This window comes from Siniperca chuatsi, linkage group LG16 (assembly GCF_020085105.1).
Source record: "Siniperca chuatsi isolate FFG_IHB_CAS linkage group LG16, ASM2008510v1, whole genome shotgun sequence".
In the NCBI taxonomy this organism is placed as follows: domain Eukaryota; kingdom Metazoa; phylum Chordata; class Actinopteri; order Centrarchiformes; family Sinipercidae; genus Siniperca; species Siniperca chuatsi.
In genome coordinates, this window is record NC_058057.1 from 17,887,221 (window position 1) to 17,911,407 (window position 24,187).

Sequence of the window (24,187 nt, forward strand, 5' to 3'; positions counted from 1 at the left end):
ACTGTAGCACCTGACTGCATCTTACGACATAATTTTCCTCACGTTACGTTGTCCCGTCCACACGAGAAAGACGGGCTTACTGTACACAAAAGGCCAAAACAGGGGGGAAAAAATGCATTTTCAAATTTAGCCAACTCAGTGTGGACATATTCTTGGAGAAGAAAAAGAGAAGGAGGCAGACAGAAAGTGTGAGACAGTGAAAGGAATGATGGAGCAAGACAGACAGAGTTAGTGCAGAGAGAGAGAGAGATAAAAGGACAAGAAAGAGAGGCAGAGAAAGAGAAGAGAGATCAAGTGTCAGGTCCACTGTGGTCCATTTTGCCCGGAGACAGCTGCAGCTACAACTGACAAATCCAGAGGGGCCCCTTCCTCTATAGGCAACGGGAAAGCACCGGGAATTATCCAACGTCTCAGCTCTCTGCTCCTTGGGGAACCTCTCTCTCTCTCTTTCTTTCTTTAGTTAGCAGGGAAGAGGAGGAGGAGAGGGTCATGGCCAGTTCCACTTCCAGTGCCTCCACTGATACCCCTGCACCACATGACCCCCCCCCCCGCAGTCCTGAAACAAGGCAAATCCTGGAGATTCAGGGGGCACCAAAACTCTCCCACCCTCTCCTTCTTCCTCCATAGGTCCTCTCATAATGATTTGTATACGTGTGCGTGTGTGTGTGGAAGGGATGTGGAAGGAGAGGTGGGGGCAAGTGTGAACAGCTGTGATGTATTGTCGTCTGGGGCATGATAATATACCCATGTCATTAGGGCTGGACATTGCTAACATGTGTATGTGTATGTGTGTTAAGGTAGGTTTTAAAACAAGCTAGTCACAGTTCAAAGGAGGCCACAGCTTGCTGGCAAAGCCTGATACCTGCTGCGCCCGTAAAGGAAGGAGAATAAAGTGAGTAAAGTGAAATGAATGCAGCCTACCGCCGCAGACCAAGAAAAAACACAGGGCAGGCTACGGATATTAGTGAGAGAACAGGTAAATGTGTGTGTGTTGTAAGGGGGGCAGTAGCTAGAAGGGTGAGAAAGGTAGAAGAAGGTTTTGATGTTTGGAAAGGGAGTGCAGCAGGGGAGCGCATCGTAATGTATCTATTGAAGTTCAGGCCTCTGTGTTTGATACAGTACATCTGTACCCCATTTCCCTCTTTTCCCCCAGCTGTGCACTCTCACGTGTACAGGAACAATAAGACCTGGGACCATAAATTCCCGCACTCCCTCTCTCCCTCCGCATCCATCTCCCATGTTTCTCTCTTTTTATCTCTTCTTCTCTATCCTTTTCCGTCAGCCCTCCACACCCAAACAACCCCCTTTCTCTCTTCCTCCTCCCTCCTTTCTCCCCGTCTCACTTTTTTGATATAATGTAATGATACAGGCCTTTGCTATTAGCTCTGACGTCTGCCTGAGATTGCTGACTTGGCTGCAACCCCTCATTGCAGACACAGTGCCGTAAAAAGCTTGAATTAATTGATTTCCTTTCGGTAAGAGGGGTCATGTCTTCTGCTCTGGTTTCCGACATCCCTTACTCCCCACCTCTTCCCTCGCCTCACACTCCCCATCTCCTCACCCCTCACTCTCAGTGCACCCCTTACCCAAATCCCTCCACCGCCACTCTCCGCAATGCAAGGGAGTGGAAGTATCAGTTGGCCCCGTCAGGTCCACTGGGGTCTGGGTGCGCGGTAAATGAAATATGGTAGCTGTCGCATTAGGAAATCCATTGAAGTTAATTAGGGCTGGTGTTCTCTTTGGAGCCACATCTGCTGCTGTTCAGGCGCCAACACCCCCCATCCAGACACTACTATGGGGACCGTGGTGGGGAACAAGAGGGTGGGGGAAGATGCCGGTGGGGAAACTGGACCTGGGGTATTGAGTGGTACGGGCCAGTGGTTGGCTGGGAAAAGTGGCAAGGAAGCTGAGTGGCTCAGAGGTTGTGACCTCCAGGTAATTCATAATAGTGGCTGGATGGAGCATCGAGTAATGGATACCGCGTTGTTATCAGGGCTATCAGCTGGCTAAACTGTTGTAAAACCAGCTACTCCACACCCACATGCTATAACGACATATGATATCGACCAGCCAACTGAGATTATTTCAGGATGTATGATATTTCAGTACCTACATTTATACACTGCTTGGTTTCATTGAGGGTTAAGCAAGCGGTATCACTAATAAAATAATTATATTATTGGCTGGTAATGAGCTGTGAAACAGATCTTACCAATTTGGTAGTGTGGGCTATTGCAGGGTAATGGGGTGTAATTTTGTGATGGCAGCTCAGATAGAACAGACAGAGGGCATATGAGACTTAACCCTACGCTGGAGGATTTATTGTACACTCACAATGTACAACAGCTGACTTATATCATCAGGTGTGTGGGCTGGAGAGTGATAATGACAACCAAACAATGAAGACAAGACAAGTAAACTGTGACAGAGCTGCCCACTACATCGACAGTAGTCACAGAACTCAAAGAGCAGCGTTTTGTCAAAGAGTGACAGACGCAAGGGTCAAAAGTTTAATGATAGTGAGTGTGTGAAGCACGGCGACTGGGCAGTGTATTGGCATACAGACAAAGGGTTCCGAGCTGCCTTGAATGTCCGGTCACAGCTCTTTAAGATCAGACTCTGAGTGCTGGACTGATGGGTCGGATTAGGTTCTGAATAATCCATCAGAGTGTCAAGCAGGCCCTGAATCTGCCGAGTCTGCCGAGTCTGCTAGAGGGTTTGTTTTTATATCAGGCTTGGGTCAAATATTTGCAAATTAGTTTAACGTTTTTGTTTTGACCTGCTTGAAGTTCCAGATGGGGAAGGGTTTACTGTATCAGAACGGTTCAAAGAGTGTTTGGTAAGCTGTCATTCATAGAGTAGTAAGTTGACATTATACTTTTCTGTATTCATTGTGTTGCCCCACAAAGAAAACCCCACCCATCTGGTTCTTCAAATAGTTTAATTAAAAAATAACTTGCAAATACTATTTCGGAATTCTGTGTTTTGGTATGAGCAGAGATGATAAGGAAGGTTTGTTTATTCACTTTTGCATTTGCAGTTTAGCCACATTTTTAGTTTGACATAAATCTTTCTGATATATACTCTATCACATAGTGAACATCAGTTTTGTAACTTGTCTCTTATCCGAATCAAGGGTCTAAGGATCAACGGTGTCATATGTTGTACAAATTCTAAAGCCATTCAAGGCAAATTTGTGATTTTGGGCTATATAAATAAAATTGACTTGACATGACTTCCAGTCATTTTCACCCAAAGAAAACTTGAGCATATAAAGAAGTAGTGCATAGTTTATCTAATGGTCTACCAATCAGCAGGAGAAAGGTGAAGAAATGTTCACTTAACCTTTGTTAAATCACAAAATAACCCTCCCTTGGTCAGCCATAGCAGGGGGTCAGTACACCCACTGAGGTGACTGATCATTTGTCACCTACATTTGAGTTCAGGGAGCATCTTCACTGTGTCATCCATCTTCACTTTGCATTCTAAGTGTGTGTCCGCAGTGTGTGTTTGTTTCACGCCATTTGTCAATAGTTCAGAGTGCATCTTCACTCATTCGTCTAAAGCAAGCGTCTTAAGTGTGCATTCTTTGTGTTCATCTCAGGTCATTAGTGGTCAGCGTGTACAATGGATGAATGGGGTGGGTGACTATCAGGATAATGTGAAGAGTTCTCTCTTCGTGTCTGAAACCGATTGAACAACTTAACACTATTGTGTTAAAAAAGCTTTTGCAACTGTAATTTGCTTGCAAAAAAACATCACAGAAAGACAGTAAAACATACTGTAAATGCATAAGAATGACTCTGACACATGTGACACTGTCATTACAGATCTGTGATCACCTTAAATCTGACTGTATGTTCTGTACAAGCAGAATTTGTGACATCACAACTAGTTTGTAGCCAATCGTTGTCCAATATGCAATATATACGTTTTGCATATAGTAGTTAAACTTTTGAAATTAAACACATTTGTTTATTCATAGTATCTGAATTTTTCAGTGAGGGAGAAGGAATATATGTGCTTTTAAGAATGTTTAACTAGCTTATTGAAATTTTTATTCAATTATTATTCAAGATAGTATTTTTATGTCTTCAAACATTTCTGGAGGGGATCTTTAAGACAACCTTAACCTTAGCAATCAGGGTTAGCTATGTTACCTAACAAGATTCACTTAGTTGTTTGTTGATCTTCTTGACCCCAGGCCTTGCAGTGTGGCCTTCACCTGAGATTCCTCTAACTGCTCTTGTTCCCTCCCACAGTCAAACGATAAGCATTAAGACGGACTGTTACTCTGAATGTCCCATAAATGTGAATATCTTTCAATCTATGTTCGCAGCACATGACAAAATATACACATCAGATTGTTGGGCAATCTATAGCTATGTGGTTTGGAAGGGAATCAAATGATCGTAAGCCTAAACTCTACTCTGTCCACTCCCTTTACGTATATCAATAGCAATTTGGGTGAAATTGCTTCTCAGCTGCAGTTTGATGAGAGAAAAAATGAGGGGAGACAGTAAGATGAAGCTGACAGTACCCAGTCCTGTGAATGTGTGTTCTGCCTGCATACTTGGCATCAGATCAAGGTGAATCTGGTATGAGCGAGGGAATGAGCTAAGGAAAGTGTGTGTGTGTGTGTGTGTGTGTGTGTTTGTGTGTGTGTGCATTTGCAGCCCTCATTAGTAAACTCCAGCCCTGCGTTCACAGTATGAACACACCACTCCTCCCCTTCCCCTTACTCTCAGCCTCTCAACTAAATGAGGTTAATAAACTCAAGCGTTTACTACCATCACCAACACCATCCCTCCTCCCCTGCTTTCTCCTTCCTCTCTCCCTCCCTACCTCCACCACACTTTGCACTCCTGAGCCAGCACTCCTCCACCTCCTTTCTCCTCCTTAAGCCTCCCTCCTTCTTTCATCTCAGCTGAAAACGCTTTCTACCTCTTTTTTATTGTCATTGTTGCGCGGCGAAAGCTCTGGGATTTCCTCCCTCTATTTCCCAGGACAGAGCTGCAATTACAGCTCAGGAGAGAAGAAGACCAGCTGTGTAGCGGAACTGGGAGCCATACACAAGTAGTAGTAGGGAGACAAAGATGAGGGCGCCCCTCAGAGGCAAGGAAATGAAACTGCTCGTATTTCTACCACAATATTTCTTCCTCATCAAAGCAGAGGCATGCTTTCAGGCCACATGGCTGTGTTTTTTAAAGTACCAGGCTGGGTCATCATGACCAAACAGGAATAACAACCCATCATAACGAATAATGTGCTGTGTTATGACCTGGCTGGCATGTCCTGAGTGTTAAAGCGCAACTGAACACATACTGGCTGTGGCAGGAAGCAGTGATACCATGGAAATGTGAAGAATGCATCAAACAGCCTTGGGTGCTCTTATCTTGTGCCACATGTGGACAGGGACAACCTAAAAGAAGAACATATACAAAATATGATTTAAGAGAACACATAAACATAAAGGACAAATTCAAACAGCTGTGACCTTAATACATGCAGGAATGCTGTTAGGGCTGGGCTGAAATATTATGTGGCACCATGTCAATACATACATTTGTGAGTGAATGTCTTGTTGATGTTTGACTTGTTTTTCCTTTCATCTTAATGTTTATAGCCTCTGAATTTAACAAGACATCCTACTGGACTACCTTCAAACTAAAGGTTTTGGTTTATTTTCACCTCAGGTCTGGTCACAATGTTCCTGACCATAGGATCAAGGGCCTGCTATTTATCAAGGCTCAAGCTGTTAAATCTTCTTCAGTTTTTACTTCTCTGGAACACATTTGGTAAAACACAGCAATGATGGGGCAAGTAATCGTGACTTTAAACAGACTACGATCCATTTATTTTATCAGTCATCCTGCTGCCAAAGACACCACCAATGTTAAAGGATAATGGTGATATTCCATGTTTCTATTATTGTCAAACAAATCCCATGGAAAGACCAAAACTAACAATGCGTTAATTTGTCTCTCAATATTTTCTGACCTCCCCAGCCTGGCACGAATACACTTTGATTTCTAAGAAAAGCATAAAAGGTTTCTATACAGAAAATACAGAAACTGTATCTTGAATTATATAAGTTTTCTAAATTAAAGGGCACTCCACCAATTTTACATGTCAACATCTATGTACTAGTCACAGGGTGTACTACACAACCTGTGAAAACAGTTGTATAATGTCTTCTGTGGTTTTGGAGCTTTGTCAAGTCTGAAAAAATTACTCAAGTGACATCATTTGCGTATCTGGGCTTGGCTTTAAGACTACAACATTTCAACTAGGGCTGGGCGATATATCGAATTCTAATATTAATTCATGTGCGATATAGCAGATGACCATATCGTCATATTTGAGTTGTCAGTGTTTCCACTGGTCGCTGCTGAGGGGTAGTTACGTTACTTTAGTCAGTCATAAAGTGTGTAGATAAGCTCAGGTTGCAGTATAATAGTTACTGAGTTAATAGTTATTGTTACAAATAGTTACTCATTGCACAGTAATATGGTCCCTGTCAGTGTTTTACTATTATATATGATGTTTCTGGATTAATATTACTGCTGCATTAATGTGTATGTTGCATTTTACGGCTGTAGATGTTTAAGGTTGAGCTAATTTTAACTGCTTTATATACTGTTGGGTACTTTAATGTGCAGCAATGCACTATATTCTACAAAATCATATGTTTGTACTATTTGAGAATTTACGGTATGTTATTTTAGAGAAAATGTGTATTAGAGATATATCGAAATATCGATATCGTACATCGCGGCATAGCCTAAAAATATCGAGATATTATTTATAAGCCATATCGCCCAGCCCTAATTTTAACCAAAAGCCTGCGTTACAAAGTGGGAGCGTGGAGATTGATAGACATGGGAATTTACCAGGCAGGGAGGGTGTAACAAAAAAAGCTATTGAAGTGTAGGATCCAGTATTTTTGGAGCTTGACCCATATTAGGTGCTAAAAGTCAGGATATCTAGGTCTTTGGTTATAATCGCTTTTTTTCTGTCACTCTCTCAAATCCCTCAACGTTGTGGAAGTGCAATTCTGAATTGCTGGAGTATTCTTTTAATTGACCCCAGTCCTGTCTTGTACAGTCATCCTTGCTCTATGGACATTGTTCAACATATGCCATTTAGATGGACACTTTTATCCGTACATTTTTAGGATGCTTGGCCTCGACTGGAAATGAACCCTTGACCCTGGCAGCGCTGCCAGACCCACTCCACACAGGATTGCATTATTAAAATGACTGTGATATGTGCCTGTTCAACTTCAGGCATCAGCTGCTTGCAATGTAATGTTTCCCAACAGCTGTCACACTGTCAGGTTGTCTGTGTGAGTGTGTAACAAAGAGAGAGTGATGGCAGCAGGAGCCCCCGTCAGACCCGTGGGACAGTTGGAGAGGAGCAGACGGTCGTGTCGTTTCACTGGAAACATATGGTGAAACTCAAGTGTGTAATTTACCTAGGACTATGGGTGGCCCCGGGTAGCACGTACACACATGTACATGCACTCATGTGTGTACACACACACACACACACACACACACACACACACAATGACAGGGTGTAATTTACCTGGGGCCTATGGGTGGCCCAGTATCCCGTTGCACTTGTCATACACAAAGACAGCTCAAACACAGTTCACACTCCCTGGCAGAGACAGAGAGAGTGAAACTAATTTCCCCAGGCCTGCAGACAGGAGAGTAAGAAATCACACAGTGACAGAGATGTTAAGAGATCAACACACTGAAAGGTTAAGAAAGAGTGAAATAGCATTTAGTGTATTGGCCCAGTGGAAGACATTACCCCAAAATCTTAACCTGTGGGAGTTGCTGCACACCCTGTATCACATCCTCTCCAATTCATCAACCTGGCTCCTTTTCAAAGCCAGCACTATCCTCCCTTAGAGAGAGAAAGAGATGAAGGTCATGGGAGCACCAGCAAAGGGGAGGAAGACAGATTAGAGGAGTGTCCCTCCCTACATTCCTGCACTGACCTTCGTAGTAGTGTGGCACTATAGCTATCATCAGCCCGCCATGCTTTACAGTTGTTTGTTATTGAGGGGTGGGATTATGGGCTCCTCAAACCTGCATGCCCCACCCAAATTCCACTGCAACCATGAATGGAGCATATCTCGTTTCGCATGAGGATTGACAGAAAGGCTGTCCCAGACGCTTACAGTTGGCAATTTTTGAGGTGTCTGTCTGTGAAGGCTGATATGATAGCCTGTCTGCAAGTCGCCGTGTGTTTGTGTGTGTGTGTGAACTGGTGTTTGATCTCCTTTCCCAGCCAAGGGGCTTTAACATCACTCCAGGTGCAGAGAAGTCAACCTGAGGGCATGGGAGGCACATACAGTTGAGATCACAATCCTGAAGTACTTACACACACACAGAGGCAGGAAGTTATCTTTGAAGCGGTAACTCAGACTGAGTAACTTTGTGGTTTAAACTGGTTTACCAGTCCAGTGGTGTCGCAGTGGAATGCTTCTAAAGACTCGGCAATGTGCTGTAGGATAAACATTTCTGTTACCGCCTCCACATGTGAACATCAATCAGTCCCAAACAGAAATACTGAGAGTGAGAAATGAAAAGGTGAAAGGGCCAGCTGGTTCAGTGGGTAGTATAATGACAATGTGTAGGACAGGCTCTCAATCTACTGTACACAGAAACAGATGGAGTTGGTTTTCTTTTGGGCAGAGTAAATTAGGTGGAGAATTAATAATTGGACTAAACACACTGTATATGACACTGAAGTGAGACTTTTTGTTCAACAGGTGCAGATGTGGCAATTTGGCTAAAATAATCAGAGAACCATCGACTCTACCCAATAACGTAAATTGCTACTTATTGACGTTAAAAGCTCTTAACTGCATTTCTTCCATTCCATTACCTTAAATGTAACAGGAATAATTACTCTTTATTCCTCTGTATCTCCACACAGGAAATCTGTGTGGTCCATAATGAGCTCAGTAAACATCTGCTACTCCTGTATTACAGACCATTTTCTCCGCGTCCCATCCTGTAATATGTAGAAATTAGAGTGCAGGGACTCATTCAGCGTGTTTATACACACACACACACACACACACACACACACACACACACACACACACACACACATTCACAGAGAGCAGACATAACATAAGGAGTCAAGTGTTTTTTATACTACCCAACTGACGCTCTAACATACCATCTCAACACCACAATTTTCCATCCACAACAGTAAAACACTACCGGGTGTCCTTTGTGTATGGTTCCTGAAAACCAGGGTTGTTTTTTTGAAAAGTGCAGGGTACTGGGGCCTGTTCCAAGATGCAGGTTTACTGATTTATTTGGAAATCTTTACTAAGTTAAACCCAGAAGCCCCTCACATCTGCAACATGTGCAGTGTAAAAAGACTACTCAGTAAACCTGCTTTTTTGGAAAACAGGCCTCTAATCTGTTTAACTGAAATAATGCACATAATAATAATAATAATAATGCACTATCTGCTTGTTTTGCATGGCAGGAGTTTCCCTCAAAACACTGTGGGAAACAACAAAGCCTTGTTTATACAACTGCTGATGGAAGCAACATATATAGAGAAATAGGGCCACCTAGTGTCAAGACTCCATAACAATTACAGGCACGCAAATGGCCTAAAAGCAAACTAAAACCTAACCTTGGTCAAAACAGACAAACTCGTATATATATTTCTTGGGAGAATAAAATGTAATTCAAAAGCTTGGGAGGTTTAATAGCTTTTAATATAGAAACCACTTAATGGATCTGCAGTGGTAAATATCATAACTAAGGCCAGTGACATTCAAAACTCGTACTGTACAGCAGACTGACAAGACAAAAAGAAGTTGTCATGACTCCTCAGAATACAACACCAGTTTCCATATTGGCTCCTCCTTATATACACTGGTGTGGCTGTGGTAAACCATCTGGATTAATTTAAAACTGATTACAATCCAGCAGAGTGGTCCACATCCATGCAGTCTTTTCCCATTCCTGAAAAAGTCTGATGGTAAAACTGAAGAACGTTTTAGGAGGATCTTCCTCACTTGTTCAGCTCCTGCTGGACCTCACTGAGGATCTGCTCCTCCAGTTTGGAGGTGTCGTACTCCTTCAGCATGTCGTACTCCTGCCAAGGCTGTGCCCACTTCTGGGCGTGCTCCATCTGCTCTGGGGTCAGGGACAGGTCAAAGCGGATGCCCTGGATGTTGAATTTGGGACGTTCCCAGCGTTTGGACCATGGCTTTGGGCGCATCTTTACCTTCATCTGGTGAATAGACAGAAATGCTAAATCATTTAAATGCTGTATTTTTACTAGATTGTTTTTCTTACTTTTTCTGTTTTTTGGTGTTTTACTGCTAAGTGATTTAGCTAGGCAAACATTATCATAGTTAGGGATTTAGGTTAGGGACTAACTTGTTAGAAATAATACCTGCATTAATATGAATGATGGTACAAGCAGCTTTATAAAAATAGCTTTAACAATATTAAGTACAATGGATCAGTCTGGAGAAGCCTCATTTAATCCAGCTTTGTTATAAATTAGGGTCCATCTCTCTCACCTTGTTGACAGGCACCTCTCCAGTGGGAGAGAAGGGCACAGGCTTCATGTCCGGGTCCACAGTGCTGTACTCAGACAGAGCATCTCTCAGATACATCAGGTTGTCATCCAGCCTCTTCTCCAGCTTCAGCACCTCAATCTTCTGGATACGAGGGCTGTACAGCTCGTAGCAGATCTCCACACCTGAGCCACACACACAAAGAAATTTCCATTTCCTCAACCAAGTTATCAATGGCACGCACTAAAGTAGTGATGTTAGTTCCCATTCTCACTTAAATAATTGTTAAGAATGTCTGTTAATACTTCTGCAAACATTATGTTCCTGTTTTTTTTCCAGTGCAGGGGCAAATTATGTTACCTGTCGGCCCTTTCTGCATCTAAATTACTTGTGTGTTTCATTTTTTAAGTTTCCAAACATGTTTTCAAGCCTTTAATCATTAAATAGTTGCACTGTGCACTTTATAAAAGGGAACACTTAGAATATTTTTGTAACATGCCTGTGCTACCCTACTAATGAGAGTGACATGAATAGAGGGAAGGTCTCAAATTGAGCTGCATACTGTGTGACTACAGAAGAAAACCTAAAAATCATAGACAAATATGGGCAGAATAATATAAGAAAATCTTGCTTAATATTCTTTCATGCCACAGCCTGTGTGACACTCAGAAGACCTTTGTTAGACCAGTACTTACACAGTAAATAAATAAACCTCACCTTGGTTATCAATGATGTTCCTCAGGACAAATGTGGCTCCCAGCCCCTTTCCACCCCTCTGGATACAGATGCCAGCAAAGCGGTTAGTTTTCCCACTGGCATTAGGGTCGGCCATGGTCACTGCCAGGATACTCCCTTACAACAATCAAAATAATTTACACCATTTAACTTATAATACAAACAATAGACTTTATGCCTAACATTTTTAAAATCAGTTTATATTTGCAAAGTTCAAAGAAAAAAAGAACAATACAATTATTTAAAACATTGTACATTGTTAATATACATAGGAGGATGCCTTGAGATTAAAATGGGTCTTGAGGTAATGGATTTTTTGGGGGGTAATCTTAAACCCCTCACCTCACCAGTGGAAATGTACCTGTTGAGTATTTCTTACCTACGTAGAATTCGGGTATGTTGAGCACTTTCCTCCTGCGAATCATGTCTTTCCTCTCAATGGAAAATTTAAAAGGCTCTGTTCTCTGTCTGGGAGGGATGAACTCTGGGCTCAGAAACCTGAGAGGGAGAGACAACACTTTTAAAAACCACACTTTACACAGCGTTCGTATGTGTGCCTGTGAGTGTCAGAGTAAGATTGTGATGTCGTTTCTGCTTTACAAAGAAACATCATACTTTCGCAGAGATGCCGCAGTCTGTGTTTTATCTATGATGACAGGTTTAGATGGAGGGGTGAATTTTTGTGGTTGCTCGCTGTTGTTCCCCGGAGCAAGACGACACAGAGACGTGGATAGGAACCCTGGAAATAACAAGAAAATAAGACATTCATCAAGTATGTCTACTGCTAAAGTAAAGCCAGTGTGATTGCTATTAGGTTGTAAAATCGCTAGCTAACAGTCTACCGTTAGCGCAGTCTGTGGATGTACATTACAACTGCTACTCATCTTTGAAGCCTAACAGCAAATTGTAAAGTATAACGGATAAAAGAGAGCTTGTTCGGTTTACTTACGTTCATTTTGGAGCTGGATGTTTCGTAATAACCTCAGTGAAAAGATAAATTTGTCGAACCCTTTCGCGCAGGCTGCCATGATTGACCTTCCGTGGTCACATGCGAACTAATACGGAAGCCGTGTAGGGCAAATGCCTTCGAAACGCGATTTGTCCAAATCTGCAATGGTGTGCATTGTCCACAAGATGGCGCAACTGTTTCGTCGGTTATACATAATCTCATTTAGTGCTATTTCAAGTGTAAAGTAGGAACTAGAAAAAATAGGAAGTGGCACCTAAATACTATAATAAAAATTTTATTAAAAGGCTCTACTTGCCTCTAATTTTTTAAATATATTTTTTATTTATTTTAGAATTTTTTGCCTATAATTCACTGTGATTAGCCTTATAAGCAAATGTAAAAGCAGAGATGCTTTTAGATAACCCGTAGAGTTTATGTCGGTGTTGATGGCAGTTTATCTAATGGTGGTGATGATATTGAAAATGCTTTTGCTGACAAACAGGCGTCTGTTTCATTTTGTCAGTGTTGTGAGTCATCGTCCATATTTATTATCTGTAACTAAATGCATACCAAATAATTTCCATTTATAATGCTGGAATTTATAATGTTGGCTATATGTCAGGGAGAGTTGAATTTAAGCTTAATATCTGCATTTATGCATGATTCCAGCCATCTTTTTAAAGGTATTTACCTTTATTCCACTAAAAATTCAATGGTGGTGGTGGTAGAACAATTGAGATTCTCAGTAAAAGTAGAAACATCACACTATAAATGCTGTATATTGCATTACAAGTAAAAGCCCTGCATCCATAATTTTACTTAGAAGTACAAAAGTATTAACAAAATTGACATAAATTATCAAAAGTAAAAGTACTCATTAAGGTACAGAGTGTTATATTATTGGTTTATCATTACTGAAAAAGTGCAAGCAGCAATTAAGTGTTTTAGCTGGTTGAGGTGGAGCTTATTTGAACTAGTATACTGTTTGATTTATGACAATGCATCATATTTTATACGCAGATCTTGTGTTTTGCATGTAAAATCGTCATCTTCTAATTATTGACTGCCTGTGGAATAAATGTAGTGGAGAAGTATAAAGTAGAATGAAATGGACGTACTCAAGTAAGTACCTCAAATTGTACAATACTTGAGCAGAGTAGACTAAATGTAGGTCTACTTTAAAAAAAAAACCTAGAGATTACAGACTGCACAGAAAGCCAATAGTACGGTAGAAACCCGGTCTGTTCAGAGATGTTGCCCCTGCGTGCGTCTGGTCGGGAACTCTGGGTCTTTGAGACCATGCAGGGAGGGAGCGGCGGTCCTCCAGGTGGGCTGCCTCCACAACACAACACGCAGTTAGAAATGCACTCAGAGAGCAGTGCTCTGCTCCAGGCCAGAGGAAGCTCGATCCCGGTCTCACAGCGGCGCGGTGGGAGGATGAGGGAAGACTAGAGACATAGGACCGCACATCTCCTGCATGCGACGCAGAACCTGAAACCCAATGCTGCTGCTGGACTTTCTAATGCTACGGAGAAACTCAAAAACTTTGAGGCGTCAAGGATGTTCTTCTCAGATGGGACTCTCTCAGCCGTCACTTGTGCGCTCCTGTTGGGAATAACGTGTCTGACCGTCCTCTGCGACCTCACCAAGGGCTCTTCAGACTTTTCAGGTTGGCACTTGTTATGGTGTGTTCGTGCTTTGTAGACAAAAGTAGTTTGTTGCTTTAAAAAGCAACGAGCGTGTTCAGATGACCAACACTTGTTTTATTCCGCGTGTGCCATTTTACGATTGAGAAGATACTATTTTCCCCCTAGGAGATGAAATATAACTAGGATAAGTCATTACGTGTGCTTTAAACTGTTGAGCACGACTCCCAAAACGACTATGAGAAGTGGTTTAGTGTCGCATCAACTTCTCCTCTCAGGACGTCCCGTGCCTCTGGCGTGCCGCAGCATGCAGACTCAGATGTTTGCTTCATAAACCGAGTAGAACACAACTTAAATATGCGGAAAAGACCAGTATTGTGCTTATCTTTTGACCAAGCCTGACACAGTTTGTGAAGAAGGACCCACATAAGGCACTTCAAACAACAGGTTCTCCTTTACTACAGCCATCTGGATTAAGGGCTGGTTTATCAGTAGGCTACAGCATATATCTGCAACACATATCCCATTGATGCAATTGAGATAAATGGGTTAAAGTGGTTAATGTGTTACTAGATGGGAACTATTGTCTAGACCAAGTGCTGTCCTTTGCTGCAGATTTACAGCTCAGAGAAGAAAGCAAATGCAGACTACAGAACAGTTTCTTTTATGATTTTCTGTGCTTCATATACAATCAGTTGAAAAGTAAAGTCAATGCAAGGGCTCCTGTCAGTGCCTGGGAACTGCCAATTAGGTTAGGTTTATGTGCAATCTGGTGTGAGGTAATCTGTAGGCTTTAATATCTGCTAAGAAAAGGCAGCATATTACTAAACTAATGAGTTATTCTGTGTTGCATTATAGGCCATTGAGCTCTGCTGAGCCCAAGGGAAGCCTGCAGGTTTTGTTTACAGTGCCATAAAACAGGAAGGGAGCTTTGTGTCGGTGTTAATTGGCCTCTAATGGGTCTAATGGCTAGGTGCAGGCTAACAACTGTGGGGAAAGGTGCTAAAGAGCAGATGTATGTAACATGCCCTCTGTGATTGTGTGCGCATGTATCCATGTTGCTGCCTAATGAGCTGCTAAAGATCATAGTGTAGTGACTGCAGTTAACAAAGTTACATTTCTGGAATTGCCATGCATGTGTCAGTGGTTGTTGGTTTTGTCATAAATAATATGATTGAGTAGATCAGATATTGGATAATCAAGCAAGAAGGGAAAACTAAAAGACCAGCTGATTCCAGATTTCCGCTGCTGGAAGCAGGTTTACCAATACCCCGGCTTAGACACGATTAAGCAAATACTATGCCACAGGCAGGAGTTAATTTGTTGAAATCTCAGCTTTGGTGCAACATTTTCTTGTTCTGAAAATTTACCTCTGGACTTTTCAGTGCTTATTGGTAACTGTGCTCCTAAGGGGGATGAGGAGGAAACACTGCTGTCATGTTGGGATCTTCCTTTGCTTTACATGGGCCTGAGATCGGTTTTTCATTTCAACAGGCCCAGAAGTGACGCCAGTGTTGTGTCCCCAGATGCAATTTTGTATGCCCATCAGGGACTCTGTGCAACATGCTTTTACAGAAATGCCAACCATGCATCTCTGTGAATGACATAAGAAAGGGGAATGCCTCAGATTACGTCAGGGACAAAGAAATCCCTCAGTCCTCACATTCTTGACCAGGTGGAATCTCCCAGGAGACGGAGAGGAGTGCTTTGATTGACAGGTGCTGCCAGGGTGCAGGGTGACAGAAGTGGTAGGTTTAGATTAAACATCTGTCAGTCATGTGGTTGGATCAGTGATGGTGCACAATCTGGTCACATCAGTGAACCTCAGTCGCTGTGGTGAATCAGTCCGGTGGGACCAACTGTTGATTTTCAAAGGAATGTTTATGGTAGTAAATGATAATTACATTTTTATCACGTTATTTTTAGTTCATGCTTCTCTGTGACTTGCATTTGCATCGTTTGTCGACAACTGGTGTAATGGAAGATTCATATTTCATAAGCGGCTACTGCAGAAATGGAAACAAACTATGTTGGTGGGTAATTTCATTCTGTCTCCCCCCCTGTTATCATCTTCTATTATACAGGCGTTTGAACGGCTAATTAGAGGTATGGAGTGAGCTGAGCAACACTTAGCCCCTAGGCTAACAGAGGTAGCAAGCTAGCTAATTAATGCTCTTTGTTTTACAAGTTAGCAATACTCCTTTGTTGTTCTTTTTGTTGATTTTATAAACCGAAAATTCATAAAGTCTAATACACAACCTTATTGTCTCCTCTCCTGTATGTATTTGCTCAGGTTTAGTCATGTGGTGAGCGTTCAGCTTGTTACGTAAGTGTTCTTTCATCAGACAGCTAGCAGCAAACCATCCATTACCAGAAATGTATGTCATGCTTCTTTGCCGTTTTGTGTGCAAATACACATCACGCTGCACTACAAACACTGGACGGTGTCTTAAATGTTTTAACACTAAAAGCTGAATCAAAGAGAGCTGAAACGATCGTTTCAGCTCTCTTTGATTCATTTATAAGTGGATCTGCAGAAAATAAATTTGCGACGATTTAGAAAAGCGATATGCTGCTTTTCTTTGTTTTAAGTGATAGTAAAAAGATCATTTTGGGTTTTCTTGAGTGTTGGTTGAACAATTAAAGCAATTTTAAGACTTTAAGAAGGTCTTTACGAAATAGTGATGTGTATTTTGATCATTTTCTGACATTTTACAGACCACATGATGAATCAAGAAAATAATCTGCTGATCATTTGATAATGAAAATAATTGGTAGTTGCAGCCCTACACTTTTGTTCTTAGTGTCTTTAGGCAGGTGTGTCTAATACCTGAGGTAGTGCTACTGTATGTGAGCATCACATAAGTACTGGCTGTGATTTCTGCTTTTCTGTCTCCTAGTGGGTGCCGTTATCAGCTGACATTGACAGAAAACAGATTATCATTTTTTGTCAAGACATAGTTGTGAAGGAAAGGTGAAGCGATGAGTGCTGGACTGTTTGGAAAGAGGCCGGAACAATAACAGGAATCAAGCTTTTGCTCCAACTGGGCCAACTGAGAGTTACTTACTTCATATGAAAGCATCTCAAACAAAACACAGACGTATTGTATGTTTCTTTTAACCGCAGAACATTTTAGAACAGCTGCATTGTTAATCAGACAGACTATATGACACTGCCAAAGGGTTACAGTGAAGCAACCTTTCTTCTCTCTCTGTCGTAAAACCCAGTAGGCAAAACCCTATTTAACCCCAGTCAGTGGGACATGAGGCTGTTGAGGGGCCGAGGGGTCAACTGAGGTCAACCCATGGTAATATAAGTGTGTGGTTAGGGGGAGTTATCATCCATCTTGTCCCCCCCCCGTCGGACCTCATCACACATGTTGACCACTGTCGGGAAAGGTAGAAAGAAACCATTTTTAGGTCATGATTTTTAATACAGTTAAAAAGAGGATAAACATTTTTTTATGTATGATCGATTTTATTTTATCTGTATTGATGTTGTGCATTTAGATCTTCTGATTTTCTTTGGTAATTGTTTTGATTACAAGACTTGAACAATTAAAACACACTTTAATTTATACTGTAGGTTGTAGAGTGCAGTTAAAACAGTTTGCAGTCTGCTTAAAATGTCCAAGTGCAGTAAACCAAATTTGTTGTAGATGGATAATTGTGATAAATGAAATTGTGAGCAAAATAATAATAATAATAATAATAATAATAATATAATTTAACCATGATTATGCTGGTCTGCTTCACAGAATACTTTAGCATTTCCACGTTTTCTTTATTCTACCGTGAAAAGCTTTAAAATCTGAAGAAACAGCATCATTTGTTGTTTAAAAGTGGTTTCTTCCATTAACCGTCAAGTGTTCATTGTTTTAACATTTGACACAAATACTTTGGCCAGAGCCTCTACGAGCCATATTAGTGTTCCCATGTTTACTAATGGCTAAGAAAAAGTCTTAGCTCTAAAGGTAAAGATGCTGTAGTTTTCTGGATTTACATGTAGAAAGGGAAACCCAAGGGTGTCTGTCTACCTTGATGAGAAAAAATATTGATCAAACAATTATAGCTGAAACAGTTAAACAGTCTCAATTAGTCTTTTGATCACAGATTAATCGTTTAAGTCATTTATCAAGCGAAAATGGCCAATATGTGATGCCTTCGGCCTCTCAAATGTGAAGATTTGCAAATTTTTGTTGTCTGAAATTATAGCAAACTGAATATTTGTGAGTGTTGGTTTGACAAAACAAGAATTATGAATATGTCGCTTTTGGATCTGGGAAATTGTGATGGATATTTTTAACCAATTCCTGACCCTTTTGACCGAATGATTAATCAATGAATGGAAAAAATAGTAGTTTTCAGATTAATCAATGATAAAAATAATTGTTACTTGTACCCTACGAGCAATGTATCGATGAAATTTAAAAGTTTACTAGCGGTTTGATCTTGTGATGTAAAAAGACTGGGGATCTTGATCCTTTCTAGCTGACAGATCAGCTGATTGCTTCCCTATGGGCAAGTGCTCTAAGCTGCCTGACATTGCAGCCAACACATACACAAAACCAATCCACCTATGCTATTACCATATGGGCAAATCCTGGATTAGGCTACCCCTAACTGCCCACCCCAACACATAGACACAAACGCACCCCAAATCCACCTATTACTGAGCGCTACTCGAGGCCCCTCAAATCTTAATCCGCTCTGATTTTTGAGTGGTTCTGGATAAGAGTAGCACACTGAACCCCATGCTCTCCTCTCTCAGCCCCTTCCCTTCCCCCACTCACACACTCATCAGCTCCCCTGCCTTCTTTCCCCGCCACCTCATTGCTGCCTCTACTCCTCCCCAGGGCTCGCCTGATCACTGTTTCTGTGTCTGTGTGCGCCAGGTGAGCTCTGTCTAAACAAATCCTGCCTCCCGCTTGTTTTGTCTACTGCGGTGGAGGCAGGCGGCGAGGCGGACAGCGAGGGCTTGGCATAAGGCTGCTTTTCTCTCCAACTGAATAGAGAGGGGGTTCTGCTATTCAAAGAACAGTCTCTGTGAACCAGGTTCTCAAAGGAGTGAATTGTCAAGAAAGTTCGATTCATTGCATGATGGTATCAAAACACACAAAATTGTTGGGTGTCAATGAGGGAGTGAATTCTTTTATATCATGCATTGTTTTGCTACATACAGAATATATAAAATGTTTGAAGCACCAGCCAGGTGATTTCAGGTGTGAACTATAATCCTTTATTGATTTTGTTAAATCCACTGAAATTCTTTATAGACAGGAGACAAGTTGCAGAAGGATTTGGTTGGGGTTTGATAGCATTTTATCAAATCTGAATCTAGGTTCAAATCTGCCTAAATCCTTTCAAATCCCTTATTAAATCCATTTAATGTGTTGCTTTCATAAAATATACATAACAAAAGATATAGATAACAGTTAAGATCTACACCTCAGAGAACTAAACAGATTGTTTTGTATTTAGTCCATTATTCTTTGCCAACAAAAATGAGAGAGAAGATACACTGTGAGATTCAATAAGAAATGTGTTAGCGTTAGATAAATCGATTTATGTATTTTACCAACTGAGAGCTGGATCTAAAAGAGAACCAGCTATTAGAAACCAACCTGCAGAAGGTCATTAAAACCTAGAGGTAATTGAGACAGAGGTTTGTCCAGCTTTACATTACAGAAAAGTAGTACATCTAGAATGCTAAGAATGTATCACTGAGATTTGAAACATCATACCCAGCCATTTATGTGTGTGCTGTGTGACATGCAGCATTAATAGCTGAGTGATGCTGGGTGTATATATATATATATATATGTGTGTGTAGGCCCTACGTGTAAATCCCCTAACAAGACTCCTCTTGCAACCACACAGTCTCATAGGTAAAGGGAAATGTGAAACTAAAGAGCCTTTGGGTGCAGACAGCTTGGAGTTGTAATGTAGATAACTTCTGGATGTGTTTGTGCCCCTGTATGCATTTATGGCACAGTGTGTGAGTGTGTGTGTGTGTGTGTAATTGTAGGTGGAAGTCTGGCCTGGCACAACATGATAGCGATGAAAGACATGACCTACTGTATAAGTCCCTCCCCCTGGATACAATAAGTACATAAACAAACACACACATAAAGCAGAGCTTGACATCATGTCGGGGAACAACAATGTGATGTTGGTGATGAGAGATGTTTACAACAGGAAAGCCCTCTGCTCATTTTAAGTTCTGCATGAGGAAGATAAATGATCTCACACCACTCTGCAATAAACACTGAAGCTTTAAAATCAAAGCTTCACTGTGGAATGATTATAAAGTGAATTGTTGTGATGTATATTATACAATTTTAGTTTTTTTCTTTAATGAATCAAGTTTCTTATCTGCTTTTTTTCCCCAGAACAACAATGCACTGGAGGAAATTCTAGAATAAAAGGACAAAGCATTGAATTCAAAAGTGTTGACAAGATTAATGTGAAAATGTGTTCAAAGTAGATGTAGCCTTTAAGGCGAGCTTTGTGTCAACTGAGTCAAGTCCTGGCATATAAGCCATATTAATGTGCCCCAATCAAAAGAAGTTTTTGTCTCATTGCCAAGATATGTGTGGGAAGAGAGCACATCCTGACTTAGGTAATGCTTAATAAATGATTTGGCTGCTGTTGGGGCAATATTACACTAAATTAAGTCCCGATATATCAGTAATGACCTGATACCACACAAAGAACAGAAACGCACTCGTCAGGCAAACCGTTTTGCAATCAGTGAAGGTTTTGTCTTTGAGCATTTCTAGTGTGTTATATATCAATTCTGATTCTGATTCTGTGCTGTCCCACTGAACTTTCTTTGGGATTATGTTTTGCACAGAAAGTGTTACATTTAAATCTGACACTGGTTACAATTTCACAATGAAACGGTTGTTTAATAAAAAGCAGATAAGATGGTAGAAAGTTTATTGTAGAAAATGATTTTGTCTGTGTAAAATCATTGCTGATCATTTAGGGTGCTTTCACACATAACCTGGTTGGTTCGGTTCAAGCACACTCTGGTCCGTTTGCCCGTTTAGTTTGGTTTCTGTCATTCGAACTCTGGTGTGGATCAAACAACCGGTCCAAGACTACCTGAAAAAGTGGGTCTCAGAGAAAGTGAAAGAGTTAGAACAGAGGTGTGTTGTGCTTGTGTTCTACTTCGTATAGTGAGTGACATTTAATGCCCACACAGTAACTATCCCCCGATAATATTACGGTACAGGACGCCTCTTTTTCATCCTGTTTCTACCTGTTCGTCATTATTCCTGTGTGTGCTCGAGTAACTTGTGTGTTTGCAGCTCTTTATTTGTAAAAAGTCAGTGTGAACACATGCCAGACCAGACCAGAACAAAAAGGCAACAATTTATGTTTTTTTTCCATAGTCCTAATCAAATAAACCAAACTACAGGTGTGAACGCACCCTTAGTGTCTCAACAGTATACCACACTGTAATGTGTATCAGTATGTTGACTGAGGGCTTTTTGAGGGCTTTTTGGTTGTCCAAAAAAAAAAATCACTATAATTTGAGTGAGAGTAGATGTCACTTTTTCAAGTTGTGTCTGTCTCATACCTGATTTTGGGGTGAAGCTCCCAAATTAAACCCAGACTGCATTCGAAATTACCTACATAGGCTGTGGAGGAGTTCTAACTACCAGCTGAATGAGGCTGTATGTCTTAATCGAGACTTATAATCAGCAGAAAACTGCTCAACCAGTCAGCCCTTAATATGATAATCATTATTTTGCATAGATTTCTGTCTATCCTTAAAACCACCCAAATCGCCCAATCAGAAGTTGAGCTGGATGGTTTTGTAGTAATAACTGTTATTGGGGAGAGAAGAGGGGGTCTAATTCCTAAACTGCAAAGATGTATATGTAGACATTGCAGGTGTGTGTTTGCACTTGCCCTCTCTTGCATGGGTGGGAGGTGTAAGAAGGCACAGAGAAAACACAGTGCAAAGAAGATTCTTGAGTGACACCCCGGTGTTGTTGTGTGCAGCTGCAGTTAACGAGCTATCCTCACATCTTTGCTATCTCTGTTTAGGCAACAATTGTGTGATTAATTAAGAATGCAGCCTCATTTGTCATATTTTGAACACATAGTCTTCTATTTCAGAGAAAGTTGTTTTCACTTTGTGAGCAGGAACCTCATGGAGCTTCAGATAAGCAGTGATACCTGCTGCTGCAAGTACAGAGGGTTGCACCAACCAGCATAAGGATGAAACTGAGCTGTAGATAAACAGAAACAAGTGGTGGGTGTGTGCACTGGCAATTATCTCCTCATGTCCACCCCACTTATGTGCTGGCTGTTGAATTATGTGCTCAACAAGCCCCACGACACACACTCACACACAGGCAAAAACCAGCGCACACACCTTTTCTGCTCCTGCATCTCAGAGAATGTCAACCATGCTTTGATGCCCTTCCTCCTCCCCTCTGTCTCTTTTTTTCCTGCCCTTCTCTCTGTTTCCTGGGAGCTGATTTATGTTTGGTTTAGGAGTCAACATGTCCACCTTGATCTGGCTTCCTTTTTATTCTTTCTCCATCCTTCAATCCTCTCTTCCCTCTTTCTTCAGTATGGGAGAGGGAAATTAACATTTTGAACACCATTAGTTTTTATGGTTTGATTAAACCCCTAGAGGCAAAGAGAGGGAGAGAGAGACAGAGAAAGATGGAGAGGTAGAGAGGTGGGGCACAGAAGGGCCAGTCTGAACAAGGAGGCATTGTGTAGCCCCCCAACTGTGTCGGACTGACAGTCTGCATTACAGCACGCTACAGCAGCCTGTTCCCCAAAGCACTGCTAATCTGTTGCTTACTGGCCCCTCTGGCTAGTTCAGGTAAGGTGGGAGGGAACTGGAGAGAGGGGGAGAGAGATTTTCCCTTGTTTTTTCTGTGTTTAAGCCAAAATCATTTTTACCAGGCAAACTTAGACTGCATTTGTTCCATTCGCAGCATGGTAAAAATAACAAGAGTAAATGTAAGAGCTGGGCGATAAGACCTATAATGTATATCGTAGCAAAAATGATAAGATTTATGAGGATAACGATAAATGTAATAATAATTATTTGGCTCACTTGGCATGTTGGCTCACTTCTAGTCTGTCCTGTTTAGTTACAGTATAACTCAAGATCCTGAGTTGTCCTGAGATCCTGAGTTCTACCAAGCTGATTGCTTGGTAGAACTTCTGGTTAGATGTCATTGGTTGTGTCAGTTTATAGATGTTTACATTTTGGTTGGTAGTTGACTGCTTTTTGCTAGTCACCATTATTATCTTAAGCCTAGAGCATTTTACACTGCATAAATTAGCCTAGCGAGTTGTTGTCAACTCGAGTAACTAATTTCACCTCATTTCATGGCAATCCATCAAATAGTTGTTGAGACATTTCCCTCAAAACCACAAATGTGAACCTCATGGTGATGCTTGAGGAAAAGTCAGTTAATCACCAAAGTCATTAGACTACATCCTCTGGGGACCATGAATGTATGCACAAAATTTTGTTCCAATCCATTTAGTAGATGTTGAGATATTTTACTGGATAAGTGAAAACTCAACAGGCTAGTCCATGTCGTAGTATTTAAACTTGAATAGGATAGTTTGGGTTTTTTGGTTGTCAGACTAGAGAAGCAATGACATCACACACCAGGCTCTGTGAGGGCAATTGGTCATTGTTTTTATAATTTTAGAACAAAAATAAAATAATCAACAGATTAATCTGTAATGGAAATAATCTTTAGTTATAGTAGTAGTACAGGAAATGGTTTATGTGTAGCAGCTGATATTGTACAAATGGAGTCTGTACATTCAGCAAGCATAAACCTTTACCCAAGGAGACCCCAGTTACTTGGTAGCTACAAAAACAAACTCTAAATGAATAGAGCAAGGTAAGCTTTCACATTTAGTCTGGTCATTCCTGCAGATCTGTCTGCATTTGTTGTAAATGGAATGGGATCTCCCTGCTAAGTCCCATTGGACATGCTGAAGACGGCTTTTCACTCCCTCAGCTCCTCAGGAGTTGTACTATTGCTTGTTTTCTCAGAACAGCCCCCCTGATAAGCTTGTTAATTCCCCAAAAAGCTCAGCCTTTCTATGCCCACCCACTCCTACCTTCTTTTTTTTTTACGGAAATACCTCTCTTTTCTTCACAGTGCATGCTTGAACCTTGACAGAGGTATGCTGTCTTGCTGTTATTGCATTAGAACTAATTACTGTTTGTTATGAGGGGGTTTTGTGGGCTTTTGACAAAAATAGAGAAGGGCAGAAAATTAT

General features: G+C 41.2%; 2 protein-coding genes across 3 annotated transcripts in view; one reads left to right on the plus strand and one right to left on the minus strand.

The window, feature by feature from the left end:
* Positions 1–9,742: 9,742 nt before the first annotated feature.
* Positions 9,743–12,412, minus strand: mrpl19 (mitochondrial ribosomal protein L19). Its single transcript, XM_044169918.1, has 6 exons — positions 12,258–12,412; positions 11,924–12,047; positions 11,688–11,806; positions 11,291–11,425; positions 10,577–10,758; positions 9,743–10,281 (listed from the first exon to the last, which is right to left on the minus strand). Exons 1-6 carry the CDS (start codon positions 12,334–12,336, stop codon positions 10,060–10,062), a joined length of 861 nt encoding a protein of 286 aa, XP_044025853.1. The 5' UTR covers positions 12,337–12,412; the 3' UTR covers positions 9,743–10,059.
* Positions 12,413–13,236: 824 nt separating this feature from the next.
* The window catches only part of LOC122863414 (protein eva-1 homolog A), a 78,357-nt gene continuing 67,406 nt past the window's right edge, over positions 13,237–24,187 (plus strand). Inside the window, exon 1 of one of the 2 annotated variants that reach the window (XM_044169911.1) lies at positions 13,237–13,926. In XM_044169911.1, coding sequence (XP_044025846.1) covers positions 13,818–13,926 — 109 coding nt within the window. In that variant the 5' untranslated portion in view covers positions 13,237–13,817. The remainder of the gene's footprint in view (positions 13,927–24,187) is intronic. The other variant, XM_044169912.1, reaches the window with a different exon arrangement.

What these genes read in the sequence shown, in the direction of transcription:
- mrpl19 (XM_044169918.1), bottom strand. Translation starts at nt 12,336, where the DNA reads ATGGCAGCCTGCGCGAAAGGGTTCGACAAATTTATCTTTTCACTGAGG. An exon ending in GAACATCATTGATAACCAAG is followed by an intron (nt 10,759 to 11,290) that starts GTGAGGTTTATT and finishes TGTGTGGCTCAG; the next exon opens with GTGTGGAGATCTGCTACGAG. An exon ending in GAGAGGTGCCTGTCAACAAG is followed by an intron (nt 10,282 to 10,576) that starts GTGAGAGAGATG and finishes TCTATTCACCAG; the next exon opens with ATGAAGGTAAAGATGCGCCC.